At 39.6% G+C, this 27,796-nt stretch overlaps 1 protein-coding gene across 9 annotated transcripts in view; it reads left to right on the top strand.

Annotated features, from left to right (window-relative positions):
- The window catches only part of brsk2a (BR serine/threonine kinase 2a), a 206,006-nt gene that overhangs the window by 151,879 nt on the left and 26,331 nt on the right, over positions 1-27,796 (top strand). For 7 of the 9 annotated variants that reach the window (XM_085411793.1, XM_085411791.1, XM_085411796.1 and 4 more), the window contains 5 exons: positions 11,432-11,548; positions 17,055-17,088; positions 17,219-17,287; positions 18,773-18,919; positions 26,573-26,604. In XM_085411793.1, coding sequence (XP_085267919.1) covers positions 11,432-11,548; positions 17,055-17,088; positions 17,219-17,287; positions 18,773-18,919; positions 26,573-26,604 — 399 coding nt within the window. Of the gene's footprint in view, positions 1-531; positions 870-1,398; positions 1,506-11,431; positions 11,549-17,054; positions 17,089-17,218; positions 17,288-18,772; positions 18,920-26,572; positions 26,605-27,796 lie in introns of those variants that run through there. The other 2 variants (XM_085411798.1, XM_085411799.1) reach the window with 2 other exon arrangements.

The following is a 27,796-nucleotide window of genomic DNA, read 5'->3' as shown; positions in this document are numbered from 1 at the left end:
TGATGATAGTCTGGCTGCCTGCTTACCTGCCTGTAGAAAGCCTGTGCCATATAGCCTATCATTACAGCTGATGGCTCCTACAAACACAGACCTTTTTTTTTCTCTTTCTCTTCTTGTCTTTGTATTTGTCTGATATTTTCTTCTCCTGCAGTGCCACTTACTGTTGAAGTGTAACTTTGTGAGAGGAGAGAAATTGATGTTGAGAGGAGGTGAAATGGAAAAATGGAAATGGGATGGGTGAAATGGTTATGGAAAATCAAGCAGGAAGAAGGAAAATGAAAGTAGTGGGTTGGTTTATGGTCCTCGATTTAGGGGGAATGGGCTAGTGGTAGTGAGGGGATGATTGTTCAAAGAAAGGTAAAATAAATTAGGCTGTGAAATAGGAAAACAAAATAAGATCAAGTGCAGGAAAACAAAAACAACAGTTTAAAGACATGACATGCTGTTAGATGACCAGATAAGAGATGATGTTGAAGCCTCCCGAGCAGTCGAATTTCGTACAAGGCATGGATAAACACTTTAAAGCAGGGGTGCTCAATACGTCGATCGCGATCGACCAGTCGATCGCAAAGGTAGTATTGGTAGATCGCATGGCATTAAAAAAAATAGATGCCAGCCTATCATCCATCCCGTCACTTGATTGATACAGGGAAGCCAGTCAGATGACAGCAGATTTTTTCTGACGCTTAGGTCGCTGCGCATGCGCAAACAGCGGCGCGAAGTGTAGTAAAACTGACAAGCTAGTCAGCGAGTTAACTCCAATTTTTAGCTCTCGGTTTTTTCTCTTAAACCTGGCCGTCAGCAGCTACTGTCCGGACTATGCATCCCTGGCTGATTCAATTCAGTGCAAGTCATCAGAGTAAACTCAGGTAATGACAAAAAATTTACATAGTTAATTGTGTTGTGAAATATTGGATATTGCGGTTATGCATGTATATACATTGTAGATATAAAGAATCCTCAATATATTTATAAATAAGTATATGTTTTGGATTTTTGTAGTGGGTAGATCATTTTGACTTGGTCATTTTATAAGTAGCTCACATGCGGAAAAAGTGTGAGCACCCCTGCTTTAAAGGAATTTTACACTTGCATGGCACCATGGATTAGATGGCTGGTGTTACTCTAGGTTTTTAAATATCTATGCCACTCTTTCACTCCACTGCTTTTCTGGCAGCTTGTCTGTTTATTCTGCCTTGAAGGTCCGTTGCTCATCCTATCATCCCTAGTCAAACTCCTCTGGATTAAGAGCAAACGCTGAGTTGCACACACAGATTTGGCACAACAAGCAAACAGTTTGTTTATTGCTGTTCTGGCTGTCATTGTAATCCCACTTTTAGTAACTAGATTATATGCAACAATGCATTAATGCCCCTTTGTTGCTCAAACCCCCCATAGGACTAAATAGAACTGGAGGAGATGACACAAGGGGTGCACTGGGAGACGTTCACAGGCAGGTCTTGCTTCTTGATACTGATCCAGTTTAAATGCAAGTCTTGTGACAGGTAATTACTTAAATGTGTACGTCATCTGTGGTATGATTTTGGCAGCTGCCCAAGTGAACTTTTTAATGTCACTCAAATAGAAGATCAAATGAGTCTTAAAGCAATGTGTGGGCTTCAAATCTGGCACTTAAATGTATGTATCATGTGGACTTTTACTTTAAAATTATGTCAACATTTCTTCAGTCCTTGTATTTCTGTCCTGATTGACAGTTTTGAAAGCATGTGAAAATGGTTCATGACAAAAAAAAATATTTTCAAACAGTATACAAATCATATGAAATGCATTGTGTTCAGCTGAGAAATGTGGACAACACTGTAATATATATGCAGTGGGGGGGAAATAACTGTCTGATCCCCTGCAGAATTTGGAAGTTTGCTCACTTACAAAGAAATGACCACGCTCTCATTTATATTGTAGTTTAAGTTTAATGGAGAGAGAGAACGTCAACCAAAAATCCAGAAAAACACATGTAAATTGATTTAACTTAAGTGAAATAAGCATTTGATCCCCAATCGTAACACGACGTTTCTTGTTCGCCTGATTTTTACCCACTCCTCTTTACAGAAACTCTCTAAATCCTTTAGGTTTCTTGGTTGTGCATACTTAGCAGCTTAAAAGTTCAGCTCCCTCAACAGAGTTTCTGTAGGACTGAGGTCTGGAGACTGGCGAGGTCGCTCCCTTAACGTGCTTCTTCTTTAGCTACTTTTTTGTTGGCTCGGCGGCAATGTTCCCTCTAATTTTTCATGTGTCTGAGCGAACATACAAACTCCCTGAGCGGTCCCTTGGACCACTGTGAGCAACATTAGACGTGTGCACTGTGGTCACACCAGCATCCAATCCACCCAGGTTACATGGTTTATTAAAATAATCAAATTACAGCATTTACATTTATGTTAGACTACTTTTAATTAACTGCTTTAGCCCACTGACCTGACCTGTGTAGCATGTTAACACTATTGGAAGTAAAAATAACTTGAACTTCAATTTTTAAAACACAACTTTCTTTTTTTTTTTCCTTTTTTTTAAATAAAGCTCTGACTTGTATTATGAGTCTGTGGTCTGGGAGAGAGTCCTGTAACTCTGTCTGCAAAATACAGTATATAATGACCAATGTTGGGCAATTAATTATATAGTAATTATATAATTAATTGCCCAACATTGGTCAAAAAAGTAACTGAGTTATGCAAACAACAAAGTTTTTTGCAGCTGTTTACCTAAAAATGCAGCCAAGGTGTTTTTAAACAAACATTTCAAACTATTTACAGAACAATCAGCTGTTCTGCATCAAATTTGATGCCTCACAAATTATTTGTGCCACTCCAAAAATAATTTCTGTCCACTATGAGATAAAGGAGAACAACAGCCTGATACCTGCAGGCCTGACAACAGGAGATGTATCACTCCTGTAACACCTGTAACATTCAGCACTCGCCTCATTGTTCTGACACACACAACAAAACTATTGACTACACTACACACTAACTACGCAAGATTTGCGCTAAACTTCGCAAATCTCTCACATCTTAAAACACCGCCGTCTCTCCTAAAACTTCCCCTTTCCTAAACAACTAAATGCCATGTTGCCATATCATTTTTTGATTGGTCGACACGGTACTTTTTTCAACCAATAGTAAAGGGTGCGGTTTTTTTGGTTTTGTTTTTGCTCACAAGCCGAGAGTGCTTTCGAGCGTTTTCTTTATAAAATGCCGTTTTTACCGTTTCTTCCCGCAGTAAATATAAACAACGATAGTATTCAGGAAGAAAACCAAACATTGCAGATATTTTTATCATAACTCTGGTTTTACGTGGCCGATCAACACAATTTAAAAGCTGGTATAAAGTCCACACTTTTTCTGTCAATTGTTCCGTCTGTCCTGCTCACATCTCCAATGGTTGTTCACGTTGTCATTAACGTGGCTTCACTCCACATCAGCCACGCCGCTTTGCTAGCTAAAACACCGGTGTCTACACATAAGGACGCTGTCATAGCCTGTCAACGACGTTGATTGGCTGCATATATACGAATGTGAATCACATTATTGGCTGGACTATGGGATAAGGTGGCATCGTTCTAATCCCATACGGGAGCAGCCAGTCACTTACTGTCTAACACTGCAAAAGGCAAGGCAAGTTTATTTGTATAGCACAATTCAACAACAAGGTGATTCAAAGTGCTTTACAGAGACATTAGAAACAAGAACAAATAAAAAGCATGATTTAAAATTGATTAGAACAAGCAAATAAACTAATTAACAAACAAACAAACAAAACAGTATATAAAATCAAAACAGATAAAATCAGAACAGTAGATAAAATCAGTAGTTAAATGTAAGTTTTGAAATTTAAGCTTAAAAGTTTGGATTTGGTGCTTTATTCAAATGCAGCTGAGAACAGGTGAGTCTTCAACCTGGATTTAAATAAACTGAGTGTTTCAGCTGATCTGAGGCTTTCTGGGAGTTTGTTCCAGATATAAGGAGCATAAAAGCTGAATGCAGCTTCTCAGTGTCTGGTTCTGACTCTGGGAACTGATAAAAGACCGGATCCAGATGACCTGAGGGATCTGGAAGGTTCATACTGGGTCAGGAGGTCATTGATGTATTTTGGTCCTAAACCATTCAGAGCTTTATAGGCCAGCATCAGAACTTTAAAGTCTATCCTCTGACAGACAGGCAGCCAGTGTAAAGACCTCAGAGCTGGACTGATGTGGTCCACTTTTTTGGTCTTAGTGAGGACTCGAGCAGCAGAGTTCTGAATGAGCTGTAGTTGTCTGACTGATTTTTTAGGTAGACCTGTAAAGATGCTGTTACAGTAATCAAGCCTACTAAAGAATGAATGCATGGACTAGTTTTTCCAGGTCCTGTTGAGACATCAGATCTTTTATCCTTGAAATATTCTTGAGGTGATAGTAAGCTGACTTTGTTATTGTCTTAATGTGTTTTTCTAAGTTTAGGTCTGCATCCATCACTACACCCAAATTTCTCGCCTGGTTTGTGGTTTTTAGATGTATGGATTGAAGTTCTCTGGTGACCTGTAATCGTTTTTCTTTGGCGCCAAAAACTATTACCTCAGTTTTGTTTTTGTTTAGCTGGAGAAAATTGTGGCACAACCAGTCATTGATTTCCTCAATGCATTTACCAAGAGCCTGTACAGGGCCTCGGTCTCCTGGTGACATTGTGATATATATTTGTGTGTCATCTGCATAGCTGTGATAGTTTATTTTGTTGTTGTTTATAATCTGTGCCAGTGGGAGCATGTAGATGTTAAACAGAAGGGGTCCCAAGATGGAACCTTGGGGAACTCCACATGTGATACTTGTCTGCTCAGATGTGAAGTTACCTATTGATACAAAGTATTTCCTGTTTTCTAAGTATGTTTTGAACCAGTTTAGTACAGTTCCTGAAAGACCTGTCCAGTTCTCCAGTCGTTTGAGTAATATGTTGTGGTCGACTGTATCAAATGCTGCACTGAGATCCAGTAAAACTAGGACTGACATTTTTCCGCTGTCTGTATTCAGACATATGTCATTAAACACTTTGGTCAGAGTGGTTTCAGTGCTGTGGTTCTGTCTAAAACCTGACTGGAAGGCATCGTAGCAATTATTCTGTTTTAAGAAGTAACTGAGCTGTTGAGAAACTGCTTTTTCAATGATCTTACTTAAAAATGGGAGATTTGAGATCGGCCTGTAGTTGTTCATTTGTGTCTTGTCAAGATTGTCCTTTTTCAGTATAGGTTTGATTACAGCAGTTTTTAGTGATTCTGGAAACACACCTGATAATAAAGAAAAGTTGACGATCTGTAACAGGTCTGACTCTAAAGTCTTTGAGACCTTTTTGAAAAAACTTGTTGGCAGGACATCTAAACAGCAGGAGGAGGAGTTCAGTTGACCTAAGATGTCCTCCAGGTCTTTGCTGTTAATAGGTTGAAACTGTTTCATGGTGTTTAAACAGTTTTTTGGTGGACACAGTACATATCCTGGATCTGCTGTTGATGTACCAATTGCTTGTCTAATTTTTTGGATTTTTTCTGTGAAGAATTTGGCAAAGTCATTGCAGGCCATGGTCGAATGAAGTTCAGTTGCCACTGACACAGGAGGGTTTGTTAGCCTGTCAACTGTAGAAAATAAGACCCGAGCATTATGGCTGTTTTTAGTGATGATGTCAGAGAAGTAGGACCTCCTTGCATTCCTCAGTTGTAAATTATAATTGTGAAGTTTCTCTTTATAAATGTCATAATGAACCTGGAGGTTTGTTTTTCTCCAATTCTTTAACAAAACAGAATTGTTAAAGTTTTAATTTTAATTTCAATTCAGGTTAGATTTTTTTTGTGCGCAACGCAGATTTTATGTGCGCACAGACCGTGCCAGCAGTGCGCAATTGCGCACGCGCGCAGCTTAGAGGAAACATTGCTCGGCGGTATGTTTTGGGTCATTGTCATGCTGAAAGACCCATCCACAACCTAGCTTCAGTGTTCTGGCTCGATATAAGTAACATAAAGATTAGAGACTGTTCATTTATTTGTAGGTGCTCAATATCACAAATTCAGCAGGGGATCAAATAATTAATTCCCCCAGTCTACTGTCATTCACTCAGTCTGGACAGAAGCATCACCTTTTTTTATCTTTATCAAATAAATTTGAAAATATTTAAATACTTTGACTTTGATGAAGGCTCTAAATGATTTCTTGTGCTATTAAGCAGTGTGTAGCTGATGCAAACATAACTATTTTTTCACTTGTTTAAGCTGCAATGCAACTACATTACTGAAAAAAATTTAAAAATGCATTTTTATCTTTCTCGTCCCTCATTGCTCTGAATACATAATTAACTCCACTGGCTAATGAAGGATTTTGCTTAGCACATTCAAGTCAGCAGTCAGAGTTGTCCTCTTTTTCTAATTCCATACAATATTAGCCTAAAGCTTTCTCTAAGTGAATGTGCTTGGTCTCTCTCAAATTGGGTCACCAGAAACCTAAAAAAGTTTGAGAGGAAAACAGAAAGGTAGAAAGAGGAGAACGACACCAGGGTGCGCCGAAGGCTGAATGGGTGCATTTTGATTCTCAACAGTGGTTTTAAACCCCACTCTGTGCACTGTATTGCACCAGGATAACTGTAGTACCTCATGAAAATTCAAAAACAGGTGAGTCATTTTCCTGGCATGTTAATAGGTCAAAAAGATGCATTTGATCCATTAGTGTTAGTTGTAAGTGTTCTCGTGGCTCCAATTAGAGCCACATTTCTTGGTGTGAGCTGGCCTAATGAAAAGCGACATTAAAACATGGTATATGTCAAATGTGTCAGCATGAGAAAAGTATATTTTCATTGAGCTCCAAACTAGTCATAAAACTGCTCATCACCATAAACGTGTCTGAGAAATTATAGTGATGTGAGCCCCAAGAGGACAAAGCCATTACAACCTCTTGTAAAACACAACATATCAGCAAAATATGTGCAAATGATCACAGGCAATTAGGCGTACGCTGTTTGGTTACAAGAATCATGTCCAACAGCCCCTTGGGGTAAAATCCTCGCTCAGATAACACGTAGATTTTGTAGACAAATACATATCACCTTTAAATTACAAGGAATCGTCATCAGAGCATAGTGCATAGTGAACTGACAGGCTTGTGTTACAAAGGCAAGACTGCATGGAAATGATGGATGACAGTACTAAACTTTAAATTATGCACCCCCCTTTGGCATTTTCATTTTTCTATTCTGTTCTTTTCAAATGATCCATTTAAAGCAAGCATAGCAGCATTTATACAATTCTCATAGACCTTTGCAAAAACTATATGCATCCATGGCATCTAGTGTATTCTTTCTTTTTGTCTTTGATTCCTCAAGCAAGCCAGTGGTATGCAACTCCTATTCTTTTTAAGGCAAGGCAAGGCAAGTTTATTTGTATAGCACAATTCAACAACAAGGTGATTCAAAGTGCTTTACAGAGACATTAGAAACAAGAACAAATAAAAAGCATGATTTAAAATTTATTAAAACAAGCAAATAAACTAACTAACTAATTAACAAACAAACAAACAACAGTATATAAAATCAAAACAGATAAAATCAGAACAGTAGATAAAATCAGTAGTTAAATGTAAGTTTTGAAATTTAAGCTTAAAGTGTGGATTTGGTGCTTTATTCAAATGCAGCTGAGAACAGGTGAGTCTTCAACCTGGATTTAAATAAACTGAGTGTTTCAGCTGATCTGAGGCTTTCTGGGAGTTTGTTCCAGATATAAGGAGCATAAAAGCTGAATGCAGCTTCTCCGTGTCTGGTTCTGACTCTGGGAACTGATAAAAGACCGGATCCAGATGACCTGAGGGATCTGGATGGTTCATACTGGGTCAGGAGGTCATTGATGTATTTTGGTCCTAAACCATTCAGAGCTTTATAGGCCAGCATCAGAACTTTAAAGTCTATCCTCTGACGGACAGGCAGCCAGTGTAAGGACCTCAGAGCTGGACTGATGTGGTCCACTTTTTTGGTCTTAGTGAGGACTCGAGCAGCAGAGTTCTGAATGAGCTGTAGTTGTCTGACTGATTTTTTAGGTAGACCTGTAAAGATGCTGTTACAGTAATCAAGCCTACTAAAGATGAATGCATGGACTAGTTTTTCCAGGTCCTGTTGAGACATCAGATCTTTTATCCTTGATATATTCTTGAGGTGATAGTAAGCTGACTTTGTTATTGTCTTAATGTGTTTTTCTAAGTTTAGGTCTGCATCCATCACTACACCCAAATTTCTCGCGTGGTTTGTGGTTTTTAGATGTATAGATTGAAGTTCTCTGGTGACCTGTAATCGTTTTTCTTTGGCGCCAAAGACTATTACCTCAGTTTTGTTTTTGTTTAGCTGGAGAAAATTGTGGCACAACCAGTCATTGATTTCCTCAATGCATTTACCAAGAGCCTGTACAGGGCCTCGGTCTCCTGGTGACATTGTGATATATATTTGTGTGTCATCTGCATAGCTGTGATAGTTTATTTTGTTGTTGTTTATAATCTGTGCCAGTGGGAGCATGTAGATGTTAAACAGAAGGGGTCCCAAGATGGAACCTTGGGGAACTCCACATGTGATACTTGTCTGCTCAGATGTGAAGTTACCTATTGATACAAAGTATTTCCTGTTTTCTACGTATGTTTTGAACCAGTTTAGTACAGTTCCTGAAAGACCTGTCCAGTTCTCCAGTCGTTTGAGTAATATGTTGTGGTCAACTGTATCAAATGCTGCACTGAGATCCAGTAAAACTAGGACTGACATTTTTCCACTGTCTGTATTCAGACATATGTCATTAAACACTTTTGTCAGAGCGGTTTCAGTGCTGTGGTTCTGTCTAAAACCTGACTGGAAGGCATCGTAGCAATTATTCTGTTTTAAGAAGTAACTGAGCTGTTGGGAAACTGCTTTTTCAATGATCTTACTTAAAAACGGGAGATTTGAGATCGGCCTGTAGTTGTTCATTTGTGTCTTGTCAAGACACAAATGAAATAAGAAAAACTACTCAAGGTCATTGCAATTGTTGAATTTGTTTAACAGCCTCCACCCTTGCTTGACATACACAATATCCCTACTGTGAGGTGTGCTGTGTGAGCAGCATTACAGTAGCAAAGTGCAGTCTAATGTGACAGAGAGGCAGTTTAATGTCCCATTATAGATACCAGGGTCTTGACAACCAATAAAGCATTTAGATGCAATTTGTTCCTCTGGTGCGTTCACTGCTTAAATGTGCTGTTGCCTTTTTTTGTGGAACAACCTCTTGAGTGTTGACTGTTTGTTTTACATGTGATGGGCCTGTGACAACGCACTTTCTTTATGCCGTGTTTAGTGCTCTTTAAGAGACAAACTTAATTTTTGTTGCATCTGATGAAGACAGTTCAGGGAGAAGACCAGAAGCAAAAATTAAAGCACCCTGCATAGTCTGTGCTTACACCTTTTGGAAAGTATCACAGCTTATAAAGACTTTTGGAGCCGCTTCACATGCTATCAGTTTTTATTTGTTAGGTGTGTAGGTGTGGCTCTTTGAGGTTCCTGGGTTGTTTTGCATGCACTGGTCTTTTTAATGTGTATCCAAAGATTTTCAGTGATTTTAGGGAATGTGTGGGCTGTAGCTGAAACTTGAGCTTGCACCTCTAGGGGCTGTGGATTTTGGGGTGTATTTAGGATCACCATGCTGTCTTACAAGTCATTCACTTTTCATCTTTAGTGTTTTTCATGATTGTGTGATGGTAGGTTTCAGAACTGGTATTCCTTTTGCTCTTCGCTCTACCATTCTCTTGCTTTGTGAGCTGGTAGGTGGGTAAAGGAACCCTTGATGGATGATTTTTGGGAAATATGCGATGAGTTTTTGTAAACTCAGCCTTAGCACCCACAGGCTACTTAAGGTCTGAGATCTGATACCTTACTTTTAAAAAAATGTATAAGCTAATTAATTAATAATCTGAGAGCTGAAATCTTTGGTGCGCAAATTTTTCAGGCTTTTCCTTTTTTTTGTTCCACTCAAAAATAATAATACAAAAACGACTAATACGACATTAATCTCCCTTAAAATTTACAGTGTTTCCTCCTGGTCTTTTAGCTAGGAGACTTTGTCCATTATTTCAATATTAATGAATCTTTTAACACATTCATAAATATCACTATGATCATTATATAATCAACAGCCACTCTGAACACTTTACAATAATGCTCTGACCTGTTGGGACACATGCATGCACCTTGGAGATGCACTGTTCAGACACTCTCATATTGGTGCCCCTGGAGCAGTTTCGTAAATGTTTGTTCCTTCCCCATGACAGTGCTAGTTAAAACTCTCAGGCTACTTGCATCACAGTCAAATGATGGTTGTGTGAATTGATGAAAGATTTAGCCTGGGGAGAACTGTTTTAGATGCTATCTATGTTTTATTTCAATTATAGCTGAGATCACAGAGACTGCCAGGATGATGATAACAAGCCAGCTGACAGTTAATCCCTCAGGACAGGAAACGAGTTTTACAGCAACTGATGTCATCTAAGGTTAAATGTCCATTGTGATGAGGCACTCTTCAAAGGCAGTCACATCCAGCTATTGTTCTATCTCCCCTTTCTATCATTAGAGTAGCAGGAAGATGAAAGTCGAGATAACTCTGGGGCTCTCCAATACCCAAGACCTCCTATTAAAGCAAAATGGAAACTAAGGAAGTACATAAAGATTGTAGAAAAGATAGCCAAGTAAGTGTCAGCGTATACACATACATATACATGTCTGTGCTACCCTCTTCAGCATTGGCAGACATCACAAGAACTGTACAGTATGATGTAATAGAACCCTCAACCCGGGAAGAGATGTTAAACATCCAATAAAATGCTAACGCCACTCCTCTTTGAAGTGCCACTCATCAAAATTGAGGTCTTAACCTCAGAGTCAGCATCAGAAAGTTATTTCTCTCAACGGCTCCTTTTAAGTAGGGAGATTATGTCTGCTGGATATTATCCCCCTTGCTGTGTTTAGTGGTACTGAATGGCATCTAATGAACACCACCTCTGCGGTTGCCTCCCCTTGATGCCCTTTGCTCAGCCAGTTTGCTGGTGGCTGTCTGGGAGATGAGAGGAAGGAGCTGAGGGACAAAGAGAGAAGGAAACAGAAGGAGAAAAGGACACAGCAGGGGGCTCTCACACCTTTTACCAGTGCAGTTACAAGGTGGGAGCCCTTAGTTTTAGCTTGGACAGATCAAAGGAGAGAGGTGTTGCCAAGAGCATGATGGTAGCAGCAATAGCTGGTTACTGTTATGTCTTGTTCATGCATGGATCCAAGTGTGGTGTACAGGTGTTTGATATACCGTTCAGGACCCCTTTTGTTTCTCCTCAGTATCACTTGCTTTTATTAAATATGATGAGCTTTTTCACGTTTCATTAACTGCTGCATGTTTCTATCTCATTTTCTTTCAGTCACAGGGATCTAAAGCCAGAGAACCTCTTGCTAGATGAAAAGAACAACATCAGGATAGCAGACTTTGGCATGGCTTCCCTTCAGGTTGGCGATAGTTTGTTGGAAACCAGCTGTGGGTAAGTAGAATCACAAATGTAATGTCTGTATGTACTGAATGATATTAGATATCAGATGTCCCGAGGGAGTAATTAAAAGGTCATAGTGGAGGTGGAAATGCTGCTATGGAAGAGGAAAATGGGGAGAATTCAGAGAGACTAAGTGGAGTGAGTGGAGCCATCAGGCTCTCAGCTAGGTGCAGCGTTGTCAAAGTGCCCATAATCGTGCTGTGCTGATCTCTTCAGGAGACACTTTCAGTGTCTATCACCGACTGTGGTATCTGGCGATGAGCGTGGCCAGGGCCACGGCCACACATTACTGCTCCCGTCTTCTAATATTTCACACTGGGTTTATGATCTAATAGTCACAACCGCACCAGGCACATCAATCCCATGACATTAATGAATTTGCTTGCAGGAAGAGTCACTTTTAAAGTGGGACTACACTCGAAAAAGGACCGAGGTCTCTTTTATTGTGGGAGTGATTTTCTTCAACCCTAAGGTGTGGCGGTCATTGTGCAGGGTCATATTTATCAATAAAAGGCAACACACTTTATGATGACTTTTAAGCACTGGGGTCATAAACTCAGTGACACCATGGATTAACAGAAACACCTCACTGCTGCACTATAGCATCTCACTCTTCCATTAAATTCACTTCAAAAAGATTTGAATATGTAAGCACAACCCAATATGATAGAAGTGCATTGTTATTTTTATTCTCTTTATCACTAGCTGGGCCCACGTCCTCATTTAAGTTTGACAGCGTTTTAGTAGGTAAAAGTGAATGCTTTGACGTGAATTGAGCTGCGGTTTGGCGAAGGCCTCGAAGGGGACTGGCGATGGCTACCGGGCCTGGCAGATCCCCATGTACTTAACAGAAGTGAAGAAGTTGAAGAATGGAGAAGAAGGACGGAGGGAGGGTGGAGCACGTAAACGAGAATGATCAGCTTGCAGAACTAGGGGAACCTATATAGATGACAGCCGGAAGGAGCGTGTTTGGAGGCGTGGTCCTGCTCCTGAAATTCCGATACATAATCTCCAATTATTTTCCCAAGATAATGAAATCTTATTGTCTAGTGATGGAGTAAAATAACATAGAGTTTTGATAAGTAGGTATAGTTCACCTATTAAAACATATATAGAACACAAGCAGGCACTCGATAGGGAAGTAATGATGTTTTGATGTCAGAGCTGGCTCAAAGTCTTGCACACACTTGTGACAGACATCCATAACACTCTAGAAATGGTTCCACAAATTTGCTCAAACTGAGTGGTCTAAGTTGTTATCTTGCTTGTAAAGTGGATGTCTTGGGAAAATATTTCCTCTGCATTTGCACATGACACTCTGTGCACGGCTGGATATATGCTCTGTGACAGCTGTCCCCAGCTCAGATTGATTCTGTCCAGATTAAGCCTCCAAATCAGCTGAAACTGAAGTTACACACACTTTACACACGCAATACAGCAACACACATGCGCACACAGAACAGGCTTAGTTCATCCCCCACCTCTAAGTCCCTATGTCCTCTGCTTGTTTGGGTGCCTCTCTGTCTCTGACTCCCTCCCTTTATATAACACACACACACGCGCGTTCATTGTGCATGTGCATGCAAACACATGCATCCAGTTGAAACTGTTGCATAATTTTTTTTCAGCAGTCGCACAATGCCTAAGCTCTCATGACTCATCGGTAGAGATCAGGCCAACTCAAAGCAGTGCGCATAGCAATCTGCAAGTCAGATGTGTCCACCGTTTAGTCATTGTTCAGCTTTGATGACCACATTAAAGTTTTCTATTTTCCTAGAAAGCCTATATGCAGCAGCTCTTACTCAGCAGTATCTTTTGACCAACTTGATCTATATTTGATTGCATTCTGCTGCCACTCACTCGGAGCAAGCCTTAATTTGATAGAGGTGGAATGAATATTCTTTGCCCTCTTAAATGTATAAAGTACTGAAAGTACCCTGTTGGAAGCACGAACACAGAGCTGTCCATGAAACAAATGCATGCACGCAGTTTGGTTGGGGCCCACATCTGTTCACGATTTTTTTGTTTTTACAGATTAACACTTGATTGCGCTCCTAATAACATAAGTCGTCATCAAGTCATTTGACATTGCGTGCCCTGCATCTGTCTCTCCTCCACTCTGACTCCACATCTGTGAGGAGGGAATATATAGGAGAGAAGAGTGAAGATAAAAGCAGCCCCTTACATTAAATTGTTTCCCTGACACAAACACAGAACCTACCACCTTCAGGAAATGAGAAGACAATTGAGAGAAATACTGTTTTCTTTCCAATCAATAAATTTAGCCACTTCCTATCTGCATATTAATTTCAAAGTTTGCACATGTGTCCATGTTTGTGTGTGGATATGTATTGACATGCTTTTGTATTGTGTATGCATATGGCTTCCCATGTGTGTTGGAGTTGCAAATGATGGCTTGCAAATTAAATTAGTTTTACATTATTACTAATGATAATAATTTGATACAGTAACGAGAAAACGAGCAAATAGCATCTTGATTGGCAATCACTTTGAGCATTGTCATTTACAGAGAGATCAGGTGTCTATCTGAACAACCCTACGGCACCAAAAACACGAGCCTTACAGTCTTGATTAGATCTTGTCTGTTTGCATGTACGTCTCATAGCAGAATGTTGGCGCCATTAATGTTTTCGTGTCTTCGTGCTGTTTCCTAATATGTGTGTATGTGTGTTGTTATTGATTATTCATGCCCCTCTGAATGTCCCGTCTCTAAGTGTAGATATGACACTTTTTAATTAAACACATTTATCTGGCCCCTTCTCATCATGCAGCAGTCTGACACAAATGTATTCCATTTGCTGTGGGTAATGGAGCTGAGTGAAGATGAAACTTGCCCCAGGTAGAGTAGTGGGAGCCTCAGAGCACATACATAAATACGTGCAGACATACAGATGTATAGCAGATGCATTGGCAAGCATATTCAAATATGGATTCTGGGATGCAAATACAACCTCTTCCTCTGTCTGTACAAACCCAGCTGGGAGTTCATCACTGCTTACTGTTTATTTACTATAATTCCATGGCACAGATTGATGAAAGGAAATGATCTTATATGCAATGAGGAAGTGCACGGATTTAGTCCAAAAAGATGAATTTTCATGAAGATCAGCTTTATGTCTCAGTGTCTCAGCGCGTCTTTCAATGCTTCTGTCGTAATTCACATCTCTTAAGATCACGATACATCCCTTCATACATATGTATCCAGTATACTGTGTATTGTAGAGGTCCAGAAATCCCTCTCTAGACAGTTACAACTCATGAACTCTATACATGAGATAAAGCCAACTTTTTATGCATCAATTTTGTGGTATTTGTTGCCCTCTGAAAATAGAAGACAGTCCTTTCCTGCCTGTTGATTTTATTTATGTGATGCTAGTGGTGTTAGTTTGAGAAAGACAGAGAAAAGACTGATGTAATGCCAAACCCACGTTGAACTGTTTTTCTAAAGACTATATTTTTCTGGTCAGTGGGAAGTGGCTCTCACGGTTTTCTATTTATCTTTAGTGTCCCACCATATAACCTGAACCTGGTGTGAGCAGCATGGATGTTTCTACAATATCACCCATACTTGATCCGCAATCAAATGTGAAAGGAACTTTGCAGCATTGACCCCGTTAACTGGCTTGTTCACTGAAGCGTACTCGGATGGATTTTATCGTGTCATTGAATGGTTGTTAACTTAATGAAACACTGTATACCTGGTGTAGTTAAGCTTGTGCTGCGAGTCGCTGGCAGCAAATTACTTACTAAATAGAGCTGTGATAGTGGGAAACATTGCAGCTGAACTAGGTTAGCCTTTCAAAAGTCAGAATGTTATCATAATAGCAGAAGGGGCTTTCTAAACATAAAATAATGAGTGGACTGAGTGTTTCAAAGTGAGCACTACAAAGCTCATCCTAGACCCGGTGTTCCTAAGGCATACCAAAAGTGGCCGCACCTTTAGAGGATGAATACATTAAACATTTTCGTTAGATAAAAGAGTAATACATTTACTTTAAAAATTTTTGATCAAAAAATCCTAATAACATGAAGCGTTTTACTGACTTACCTCTTTTTTTTTGTTATAAAAGAACTACATGGATCCTTTTTTGTAGCAACCACCAGTGGTACTGCGCTTTAAAGTACCGATGCATTGGCTTCAGCTATTTGACCTATTGGCTACTTCCACCTCTTATATGTGGGTCAGTTCATCTGAACCCATCTGAATTCATGAAATGTAACACAAAAGAAACCGTACAGAAAACAAACAAAAAACTCCCACCTCACTCTCACAAATTTACCTGAAAAAATGCTAAAATTTCGCGTTTCTGTTGGTTTGGTTTTTTTGATTTAAGTGTCCCAATGGATGAAGGTTAGGTATGTTTTTACACGTGAAGTTCCGTATTTTTTTCTGTGTCATTATCTGCTACTATGGCTCTGTGAATATAGGCTGTAAAGAGTGTGGCATAGAATGGTGGATGCTTGAAGAAATAAAATATTTGCATTCCCAGTCTTTGACAGTAGATTTGAAGTCCTGTCGAAACCAAAGCTGTAGGGGAACGTGTGGCATTTGATGAACTGACAAGGAATGACCTAAATGGGATAAAGCTATAGGTTTTGCATGCCTTGTGTGTTGTGGCCTTCATGAAGTAAAATGAGTGCAGAGCTGATGGGTTTTTTTTCTTTGAAGAAAAGTCATCAAGTACTTATTTGCACAGGCACTTGGAGATCCCGAGTTGGCACGGTAGCCGTGTTTGTTTTTGGCCAGTATTTTGACAGTCTGAATAAGCTGGGCTGTCAGAGCTGGTATTCTTGAGTGCACAAGAAAACAGCCAATCTAAAGGCTGTTTACAAACTACGTAGTCCCTCAGTCGACCCAAATGCTATGCCATTAAACAGAGTGAGACAAAGAGGTGGACAACACATTTCATAATGGTAGGAGGTCTAGGGAGACAGGTGATTTGTTTTGAGGAGCAAAGAAATTAAGTTTTTTATCTGATTAATTGATTTCCAGAGAATACCTTAAAAATATAGGAATGTCAAACAGTGAGAAGAATTAATATATAGAGTAACAAGTCACCCATATGATGCACTCATCCATAGACCTGTGCTTATGGAGGGGTCTTTGCAAGGTAGCTCCATAAATCTTCATATGATATTGATATGTCAATCTAGTCATTGGCTTTACTGTCAGTCTATCCAGGGGCTGTAAAGATTAGTGGGTCTGTTCACCGTCTGCTGTGAGAGGATGCCCTTGACTGAGCAAGGCAGAGGACATCCAAACACTCTCAGGACCCCTAAACTCCTAAAACACATCTTGATCTACGTTCGCTGGAGAGTTTTACTGTCTGCATAAATTGTTGTCTTCATATTTTCAGACAGTGACTTATGCTTGTTTGTTTTATCTGTTGTGAACTTTTATTTACTCTGCAGCACAACGGAAAAAAGTCCTTAGATAACTTGAACCTTCTGTATCTGTTTGCTCCTTTTCCAACAGATCTCCACACTACGCATGTCCAGAGGTCATCAGGGTAAGTGACTACTCACAGAATCACAATATTCATTCCTCCTGTGCTAACTTATTTTTAGTCATCCTCCGTCTTGTTTCAGTTGGCCTTAACGTTCAGTCTAAACTTGTCTAATACAATGTTTTGCCCTTAGGGAGAGAAGTATGACGGGAGGAAAGCAGACGTCTGGAGCTGTGGGGTCATTCTTTTTGCTCTGTTGGTGGTGAGTGTCAGCTTGTTCTTCAGTAAATGATGTTAATATTATACTGACACCCAGTTTAACATCTCTAGAGGCATATTGCGTAATAAAATTTTGCCATGAAGTGTTGCTTTTGTGTCATATCCAGGAGTAAGTCTAGCCTTTGCATCGTAGTGAATAAATAAAGAACGCAAGTGAAGCTTGAGAAATAAAAAGAGAGTGCTAGCCTAAACTCACCACGGAGCCTCTGACATAAACTCAGGTGTTAAGGAGTTAAATTCAAATTCTGTCATTTAAATGAAAAAAACCCTAAATGTTGCAGAAACACCCTCTAGCTGATATAGTTGTGCTACAGAAGATCAGAGAAAAGAAGCATCTTTTTATTCATTATCCTGTACCCACAGACGACGCTGTATCCATAATCAGGTCTATTCTCTAGCTGCATTATGTCTGTGGTTCCCCAGCCATGCAGCCCCGAAGCTTTGTTTCATCAACAGCTGTACTGTAGTTCCTACACACTCCAGCTGCATGAATAATTCATACAGCCAAACTGAAAGACAAGAGCCTAAAATAAATACCAATGCTGACAGGGCAGCTTTTGGCCACAGGCCCTGTGTATTTGTCTTTGTTTTTGCCGCTCTCTCCCTCCACTCTGTCTGTCTTATGTGTGTGTACACTTGTTTTAAGGATAGTATACTTAGTACTGTTGTGTTGCATAAAACTGATGTTGCTTACCATTATCTCCATCATGACCACGCTTTTCTCGCTCCAAACAAAAGTTTTTTTTCCGCCTCTGCTGCTTGACTGCAGAAAAATGCTGTCTCTCTTCAGTTTCGTCCTGCTGACTAGCCGCGAGATAACCATTTGTCTGATTGTGGGAGACACGCATACTCCGCAGGAGTTAGGCTGCACTCAGATCATCTGTTACACAAGTCTACCTTCCTTTTTCCTGCCTCTTTATTTCTCAGCAGCTCTTTCTGTATTTTCCTCACCCTTTCCATCTTTCTCCACCCCTCCATCTTCTCTTGTGATTGAGGTTGCCATTCATCAAATTGCTACATCTGTGAGGTGTCAGCACCCTCTGATAAATGACTCTTATGAAAGAATTCTAAATGAATGAGGTAAATGAGAAATCTGGGTAATTATTAGCGAAGCCCTGTTTTCAGCTCACTGCTGTTTATTATTTATTTAGCGTTGCTGTTTAGGGCAAAATGCTCCAACTGAAGAGTTGAATGAGTTGCGAAAGCAAGCTGAATTTTTAAGTCGTGCAGGATTAAGATTCGAAATGTGTTTTTGTTTCTTCTAGCGAGTCTTGTTAGTCATTAATAATCTTTTTTTTCTTTTGTGACTTCAGTCAGTTAAAATCATTTTCTCTGTCATAATGCTGCTGTTGTATTAAGCGCAAATTCTTTCTTCTCTACTTAGTTCCCTGCTCCTACTTGTCACGTCTGCCAACTATCATTTCAGTCTCTTTTCTTTTCTCTTTTCTCTGCCTTTATGTTTCTTCAGGGCGCCCTACCGTTTGATGATGACAACTTAAGGAATCTTTTGGAGAAGGTGAAGCTGGGTGTGTTTCACATGCCACACTTCATCCCTCCAGATTGTCAGAACCTTCTCCGTGGCATGATTGAAGTGGATGCCTCCAAAAGATTAACGGTCAGTTCAGTAAAGAGACTCGGTGTTAACTCAGAATTGTGTGTATTTGTGCATATCTTTTATGCACATAAAAGTACTCAGTACACTTTGCAACCTTACCTCTTTATGCATAGGGAATAAAAGGGACATGAAATCTAATATGGTGCAGAGGTTTTAGGGGCATTTTAGAAGTTAAGATTGTTAGCATTGCAGCAAGCCCAGACATACAGACAGAATCATAAAGAGCAATCTTCAATAAGAAGAGGAACTTCTGCAACAGATAACATGGCTTTGCAGAGTCCTCAGCATCAACATAATGTCCTATTATCATGTCAACATCACCGAGTCTGCCTAGGACTACATTAAAAGACGGATGCAAATGAGACAGCATATTTCCACTGAACAGCTTTTGAAAGTTCTCCAAGATGGGTGCAATAACCTGCCCCACAAATGGAGTGAAGAAGGTTCTACTTTTATCTAGTTTAATTCAGTATTCGTATAGTACCTAGAACTTAAACAGTACAGTCTATCAGCAAAAAATATTTCGTAGTTAATATTTACTACCAACAGTGTTTACTAATTACATTTTAGAAACTACAAATTAATTTTATACATAATTCAAGAAACTATTCCTGGAAAATATTTGGACAGATGTGGAGTAAGAGTAAGATCAACTAACTTAAACTAAAATATATAGTATCAGTTTGGTGCTGTTGTTCTTTCTTGATACAAATGTGTTTGTATCATTCCCAGTTCTGTGTAAGTTCAAGTACATTGTGTGGATTCAGGAGAGGAGTGTTGCTTGTGTACCGCACACTGATCACCTTGGCAAGGTAACCGGATTAGAGAGCAAGAACAGAGATATAAAGGACGGAGTGTCGGGTTGAGAGAGATAGACGAATGTAAATAATGAAAGAACTAAAAAACGGACATGTTTACCAGAGAGACAGTGGAGCCCTTCTTTGTTATCCTGCATTTCACATTCAGAACAGTGCACAAAGCTACATCCAGTCTGCAAGTTACTGTATTTAATCACATCCTCATTTTTACTGTATGCACACAGCTTCTCCAGGTATCTCTGTGAATCAGTGCATCAAACAAAACTATTTTCATGCACTTGCCAGCAACATTCGCCAAGGGTGGTGATGACACCACCCTTGGCGAATGTTGCTGCTCCATTTCTTTATGCATTAAATCATCTCAAACCGTGTCAGAATGAGTAAGAGTAAAGTAACAGGAATGTGAAAAACAGCGGCAGGAGTAGCAGCAGAAAAATAAAGTTTAGAAACCGACATGAAAAGAGATGTTCATATGCAGGATGCTCATTTGTATTGAAACAAGAAACAGAAAGATCAAACCTTTTTATTATGCACTATGCACACTATATTATTTATTTTTCTGGTCCCTCTGTCTGATGAGGACAGGTCACCCTGAGATTCCCTAGATATGTCCACCAGCCTCCAGCAATGTCCTAGTCAAAGGGTTACATGCAGACCATGCTGCTGGGAGAGAATATGCTACCTGTCTGCTCCTCTCTTGCATCAGGACTCCACACAGAGCTCAGGGGATGTGTTGTAACCTCGAGGAATGTCAAATATCCTCGTTAGATCGAGCATTCGTGGAGTTTATAGTGACCGCTAGTCAGACCTGAGCCAGGTACACTGAGGGGCAAAAATGACATCATAATGGAATATGACATTCACTTATGTGGGATTATTTCAGAAGAGTCTGTTCAGTGACAGGTTGCTTCTCCCAAAGACAAGAACTAACAGACTTAAAAACTCCTTTGTCCCACACGCCATCAGACTGTTTAACTCCTCTCTGGAGGGGAGAGGGAGGGGAAACAGGAGGACAAAGGAGGGAACAACTAAGCTGTAGTGCCTCTTCACCTCACTGTGCAATACCTTTTGTGCAATACTTTTGTAAATAGTCAACGGTGCAATAGACTCAATACTTGAAATGTGCAATTCACTTGTATTTTTATTTTTATTCCTATTTATTCTATTTATCCCCTTCGTATATTTTATTTATATTGTCTCTGTATTTATATATATGTGTGTGTGTATAACTCTGTAACTTCTGTCGGTGCTGTGCTTTTTTGGAAATCGAATTTCCCAGAGGAACCCACCCGAGGGATTAATAAAGTTCTATCTTATCTTATCTTATCTTATCTCTTAATAATGTTTGCTGAATCAAATCAATGGGGCAATCAGACTCTAAATACGGGCTGTGTTTCAGTAGGTGTATTGTCACCTTCTGTTAATTAGGTTTGTAAGCAGACGCACACAAGTAAACACACAAAGTCAAGGCCTCCTCAGAGTTTGAGTGGGAGGGCACGTACCTGGGATTAAGGGGCTTAGGCCAATAAAAGCCTTTCTCTCTATTTCCTGTCTGTGCAGTCAGGGACCCAGAGGCAACTAAGCCAACCACCTCAGCGCAATCATCTCATCTTCAGTATTCAAATTATAAAAGACACCGTGGAAAGATCTGCCTCCTCATGGTACCTGAGTAATACAGAGAATTGACTAGATTACTATAATAAAGAGCAAAGTTCCTAGATGGAAATAAAGAAGGTGTTTTGTTTTTTGTAAGAGACACCAGAACCTTTCTAGAAGTGGACTGAAACACTTTGTTTTAATGATGACAATTGTTTTTAGGCCAATGTAATCTTTTAAAGACTTGCCAAAATTGGCAAGGGTTATCTCGGAATCTGAAATACTTACCGATCCTTCTGTTACTGCTCTCTCAGCAATTACAAAGACTGCAATGACTACAGTAAGAGTAAAGCTGAAGAAAATGGGGTTTAGCATTCATGTGGAGGAAAAGAACATCTCTTCTTCTTAAGCCTAATGTTCAGCTGCTTTTTAATATGAACAGCTACTCAGCCAATCACATGGCAGCAGAAATTGTCAAGACAACCTGCTAAAGTAAAAAAAAAAAGCATCAGAATGGGAAGAAAGGTGATTTCACACACTGTTGAAATGCTGGGATAACCACTTGTTAAAACCACAACACGTCAGATCTTGGAGCAGATTTGCAACAGCAGCTGAAGAATAGACCAGGGACTGCTCCTGTCAGCTAAGAACAGAGAAACCAAGGCTACAAATAGCATTAGCTCACCAAAATTGGAAAATTGAATATTTTTATAATATATTAGTCTCCATTTCTGATGCAATATTTGGATGAAAAACATGAAAGCATAAATAGACCCCCTACTTTGTATCAACAGTTCAGGCAGTTGGCACACTTTGGACTGTTTAGCACCAAGTGAGCATATCTAAAACGGCGCAGCCTACCTGAATATTGATGTTGACCACGTCTGTCCCTTCATGACCACGGTGCGCCCTTTTTTCAATGGCTGCCTCCAGCAGGATAATGTGCCTCGTCAGAGAGCTAATCATCATCTAAAATAATCTCAAACTGGTTACTTGAACATGGCAACGAGTTCACCGTACACAAATGGCCTCCATAGTTTACAGATCTCAATCCAAGAGATCAACTTTGGAATTTAGTGGAACAGGAAACCCACATCAAGGATGTGCAGCAACATGAACCAAAATCTCCGATGCAAGTTTCGGGCACCTTGCAGAATCTATCTCATGAATAGTTAGAACATTTCCATCGGTCACATGGGGTTCAATCGAGTACGAGCAGGACGTACATATTATATGTTTTATATATTCTACGTAATTCTTTCTTTTTACATTCATCAGGTCCCAGTCGCCCCAAATAGCAAAGAGAAATTAAAAATGCATGGCATGAAAGAGTTTGGGTCTTAGGAGGTTAATTCAATGTTTGTTCATTGTGTAAAAGCTGTTCTTAACTGTCTATTTAATTGAATAAAGTCTGTAAGTATTTAGGCAGTGACACAACCTTGGTAATTTTGTTGCTAAAAACATTCAGCTGGAATTCTTTGATTCATGGCCGTAACACGACTGCTTATCATTAAATTATGCAATTAGTTTGGAGCCTGTGAAACTAGAAGGATTAAATCTTTTGTTAAATCCCTTGAATCACAGCTGAAAGTTTTAACTTCAAGCACATCTTTCAGTTACACAGTTTCCAAATACTTATACATCTGACTTTGTGTTTCTGTATATTATGACTTGAAACAACAGAGTAAGTCTCTACTGTAAACACAGATTGTGGTCCTTCCTCCACTGAACAGCCATGTGACTGTTCTCTTTCTGCTTACAGACCTACAAACACAAGTAAGCTGAGAATCACATATGCAGCACCTTGATAAATATACACCTCGATGTGGACAGAACATTCTCAGCCAGTATTATACAGCATCTCTTCTGCCTGAAAGCAGCTGGAATCAGTAGTGACACATTTAGAAACTGATTGATGTGATTCTACGTTTCAAACCACATCACTTTCAACCCTGTGTGAGATACCAGACTCTTGCCTCCAGGCCTTCAATAAAAGTCGGACAGAGTAGGTCACCCACTAGTCTCTGACTGGCAGGGTGTCCTTGTCAATATCACGACCTCTGTGGTAGAGTCACCTATAGTCAGTAACCACAGTCTTCTCGGCTCTGTGATTGCACTAACATCTCAGGAAGGCATGCATCGGTGCTGAAGCACAGAGGTAAATTCTCTAGGGAAGTGGTAACATCAAGACATTGATGGAGACACTGACACGAGAACTATGCATCTGAATAAGTGACAATAATTAGAGCTGTCGTGTGTATCTCCTGTGGTTCCACAACAACAGCTTGAGCAAATTAAAAAGTCCCAGCAGTGACATTGATCCGCTTTCCTTCTGTGGGCAGTTGAAACACTGTGGAGTCATTCTAGCAGACATCTTCCTTTGTTGCTATTTTGCCCGCTGTTCCTCTCTTTCTGCTTTTCCTTTTTTGACAAAAGACTACGCTGACAGGGTTGGTGACAAAGTGGCCACTCTAGATGTGCGATGACAAGGGTAGTATTAAAAAAAGTGAGTGTGTGAGTCAGTGAAATGGGAAGAGGATGAGAATAGGAGATTCCCTTCAGACCAGAGGGCTTGGCAGGGTCAGCTGCATGTAGGGCTGCCACGATTTGTCGACTAGTCACGATTACGTCGACTATCAAAATCGTCGACGACTGATTTAATAGTCGACGCGTCGTTTGAAGCTTTGTAAGATCCCAAAAGACGCAGGAATAAGTAGCAGGATTTAAGAGTGTAATGACGGACTGAAACAGAAGATGGCAGCACTGCATGTACAAGGATGTCAGCTGCCGTTAAACCCCGAAGAAGAAGAAGAAGAAGAAGAAGCAGCTGTGTCCCAGAATTCATAGCGCGGCCCAGCTTAGTTTCCAACAATGGCGGCAGCTAGTTAGTTTTAATATTACTCTTATTATTCTTTCTGGGTCACAAAATAAACGTTTAACATATTTTCAGGCGAGAATGTAGCTGTGTAAACCTCAAATATCGGCTCAGTTTATCAGGACACCACATATTTTCAAAAGCGCTCCGACGTTTTCGGAGACGTCTGTTACCCACTAGCTCGATAGCTAGCCGGGGGCTAGGTCACTAGCGCGGTGTAGTGATGGGATTTCCGGCTCTTTTTAGAGATCCGGCTCTTTCGGTTCGGCTCACTAAAAAGAGCCGGCTCTTTCGGCTCCGAACCGGCTCTTCAGGTTGTTTTGTTGCTTTAATTAATTTATTATTAACAATAATATAAAATTATGCACAAAAGGAATTACTAACGTAAAAACAAGTGGTTTTATTTATATATGTTTATATATAAATATATGCGGTGGCCCCTAGAGACAAAACACGTACAAACTCCAAAACACATTTCTAGCATTAACTGAACTTCCAAAGCAGAGCTACTAGATCACTTAAATTACACAATTGAAAGCATGTGTGTATTGTTTGTGTATTTATACACAGGCACTCATATATATATTCAAATAATTTAAAAAAAAGTTCATTTACCTGTTATTACCACACACCAAATCCGGTCGTTGGTACTTGCTGGCTTGTGTAGCCACAAGATAACAAAGGCTCAACACTGCGCCCAGCATCCTGGAGCACTTCTGTTGTCTTTTGTACGTGTTTTGAGTTTTTATGTGCTTCTGAGTTTTTATATGCTTCTGAGTTTTTACGTGCTTCGGAGTTTGTACGTGTTTTTACGTGTTTTGGAGTTTTTACGTGTTTTGGAGTTTGTACATGCTTCAGAGTTCGTACGTGATTTGAAGTTTGTATGTGCTTTGTCTCTAGGGGCCACCGTAAATATACTTTTATTTATTCACTCCACATAAAATGTAATAAATAAATCATATAATACAAAAATCAACTATTCACATTTCAACTTTTAACTATTTAAATTTTCAGCTTTTTCCTTTCACAAATTTAAAGTGAAAAGAACACAAAACACTGCAAACCACAACACAATTAAATATAAATTATAATATGAAAACTAAAAGAACATGCATATTCTCTGTCATATGGACCTGCATGAATAAACTTTCTCAATCCTTTATCATCTGCAACCGAAAATAGTTGTGGATGATTACTATACCTTTCTAATGTTGTTGTCCCTGCCTCTCTTTCTCTCTCTCTGGCTCTGTTCCTGTGCTACTGAGTGTAACTACCGCCCCTCCCCCCTCTGCCCAGCGTAAAGCACAAGGCTCGCGTGCAGAGTGAAGCGGAAAAAAAGTGCGAGAGAGAGGCTGAGAGAAAGAAAAAAAAAAAAAAAAAAACCCACGTGACGGCTCGCGATAAGGAGCCGGCTCGCGTCGTTCACGTCAAAGAGCCGGCTCTAAGAGCCATTTCGTTCGCGAACGACCCATCACTAGCGCGGTGAGAACACCGGACTCCCGGCAAATTGTTTTCAAACCCACCGCCGTCTTTCGCTACTCAGGTTAAATATATATGAGTCACTTAGATAAATTAAAAATGTTGTTGTTTGGCTTTTTTTTTTTTTAGTATTTTATTTGTTCCTGAGTAAATCTGTTTGTCTGAGATTAAAGTTATAGTTTTTACACAGCTGAATAAACATCAAGCAGACAGCTGATTATCAGAAGTGTGAGATGCTCCAGAATATACTCCAGTGTCCTGTTATATTTTAGATAGCAAGGAGTTTATTAAACTTCACCGAAACAATCTGCAAATTTCATTAAAATTGAATAAACTATCATCTTGTCTTTATTTTTAGTTAGCACCTTAAAAGCTTAAAGCTGTAAGCTAATGATAGTTATATAAGAGCAGATGCTGCTGGTGCAATAAGCTGTAGTTTTACGTCCAGTGGATGATGATCTGATTAGTCGACTAATCGCATAAATACTCGGTGACTAGTCGACTATCAAAATAATCGTTTGTGGCAGCCCTAGCTGCATGTGTGAGGGAGATAATATTCTCTGTGTTTAGCTCAGTTGTATCACCTTCCTCTTTTTGCCTTTGCTGAACCTTTCTCTCCTTTTCCTCAATATGTTTTTTTTCCATTGGCAGTCTTAACATTTGAAGGTCTCATTATTTACTTCCACACCTTAACCTGCCTGTATTGTCTCTGTTTTATTTCCTTGAAACTTCGTAAGTTCAATACTTACTGGCGTTGTAATGTGCCAACAATTTCTATACCTTCGTTTATCGTTTTATTCTCTTGTCAACAACATGATACTATTTTCCAGTGAATTGCATTTTGTGAACTGATCTTCATTTTTTCTTTTCTCATTACTTCTCCAGTTAGAACAGATCCAGAAGCACACATGGTACATGTAAGTAGTCCTCTGTTTTGTTTTGTTTTCTTTATGTTTACACTCCTGTCCTCCCTTCAGCTATTCTGCAGGGCTTGTAAACCTGAAGGGAGCTGGCACATGAAAAATGACTTTGAGTTCCAGCTCTGTACACAAGAGTACATTTAAGCAGGGCACGACTCCAGGCTGTGGGGGTAAATTGGTAGTGCGTGAAAGAGGATGTGAGGCATATGGTCAGCTGAACAGAGAGCAGGGCAGCAGGAACCGAGATGATGAAGACTAGACTGAACCCAGCTAACCTCAGTGTACCCAGCGTTTGACATGTCGAAAGGGGTGTACCCACCTTTTTAGGCTAACAAATATTTTGAGATAATTTATTGTACACTTGTAAATAAACGAGTTTATTAACTGGGAAAACAAATTAATAAATGCTAGAGATATGAATACACAAATAGAGTATGCATGAGGCTCTTCTACGAAAGGCTCCAGTTGTGTCTCTATCTTATAGCTTTCCATCCAGAGCACATTATTCAAAAAGGGGCCTAGTCGTTACCAGTTTGGCCATTATCGATCAGTAGATTTGCTATAATTTGACAACATTGGCTTTTCCTGAAACATCATTCAAACAACTGTCTCTGTTTCACTGTAGTTCCACAAACTTTTTTTGTGTGCGGTCAGTCTCTTTTGAAAATTACACTGTTTTTAAATTTACACTACTTCATTAAAGTGAAAAGTGATCAAGTGGAAGAATTTACTTAACCTCCTTGTCATCCATGATCTTAATGTGTGAAGGTGTATAAAGCCCTGTAGGTCTTGACTTAATAACAACACCATTCAATAGAAGAGAAAATCAGTTTTTAAGGGGGTGTCTTTGAGCATCCTACTTATCTGTATCCACGATTTAAAGTGTTTACGTCTTCAAATATGCTCTCCATTATCATGAGATTTATTTATTTTTCTCATAACAGTGTTCTTATAATAGATTTTAATAATTTACAAGTGTTTTGTTAAGTATTAAAAACATTTACCAGTAGGTTTGAGGATTGCTTTTGGCAATGCAATACCAACGATGAATCATCGGAGGAGAGTCTGCATCTTGGAAGGGGCTGAGTTATGGTTTCTGTCCTGTACTGAAAGATCATGTAAACACAGGAAGACTGATATAAGAAACAAGAGGAGACAAGAGCTAGGCAAGAAGACTAATGTAGTATGA

Source organism: Rhamphochromis longiceps, linkage group LG7 (genome assembly GCF_057381845.1).
Source record: "Rhamphochromis longiceps isolate RC_006_pf linkage group LG7, R_longiceps_female_GT1.1, whole genome shotgun sequence".
NCBI lineage: Eukaryota > Metazoa > Chordata > Actinopteri > Cichliformes > Cichlidae > Rhamphochromis > Rhamphochromis longiceps.
The sequence above is the reverse complement of the archived record's forward strand: the minus strand, read 5'-3'. Positions and strand labels throughout refer to the sequence as shown.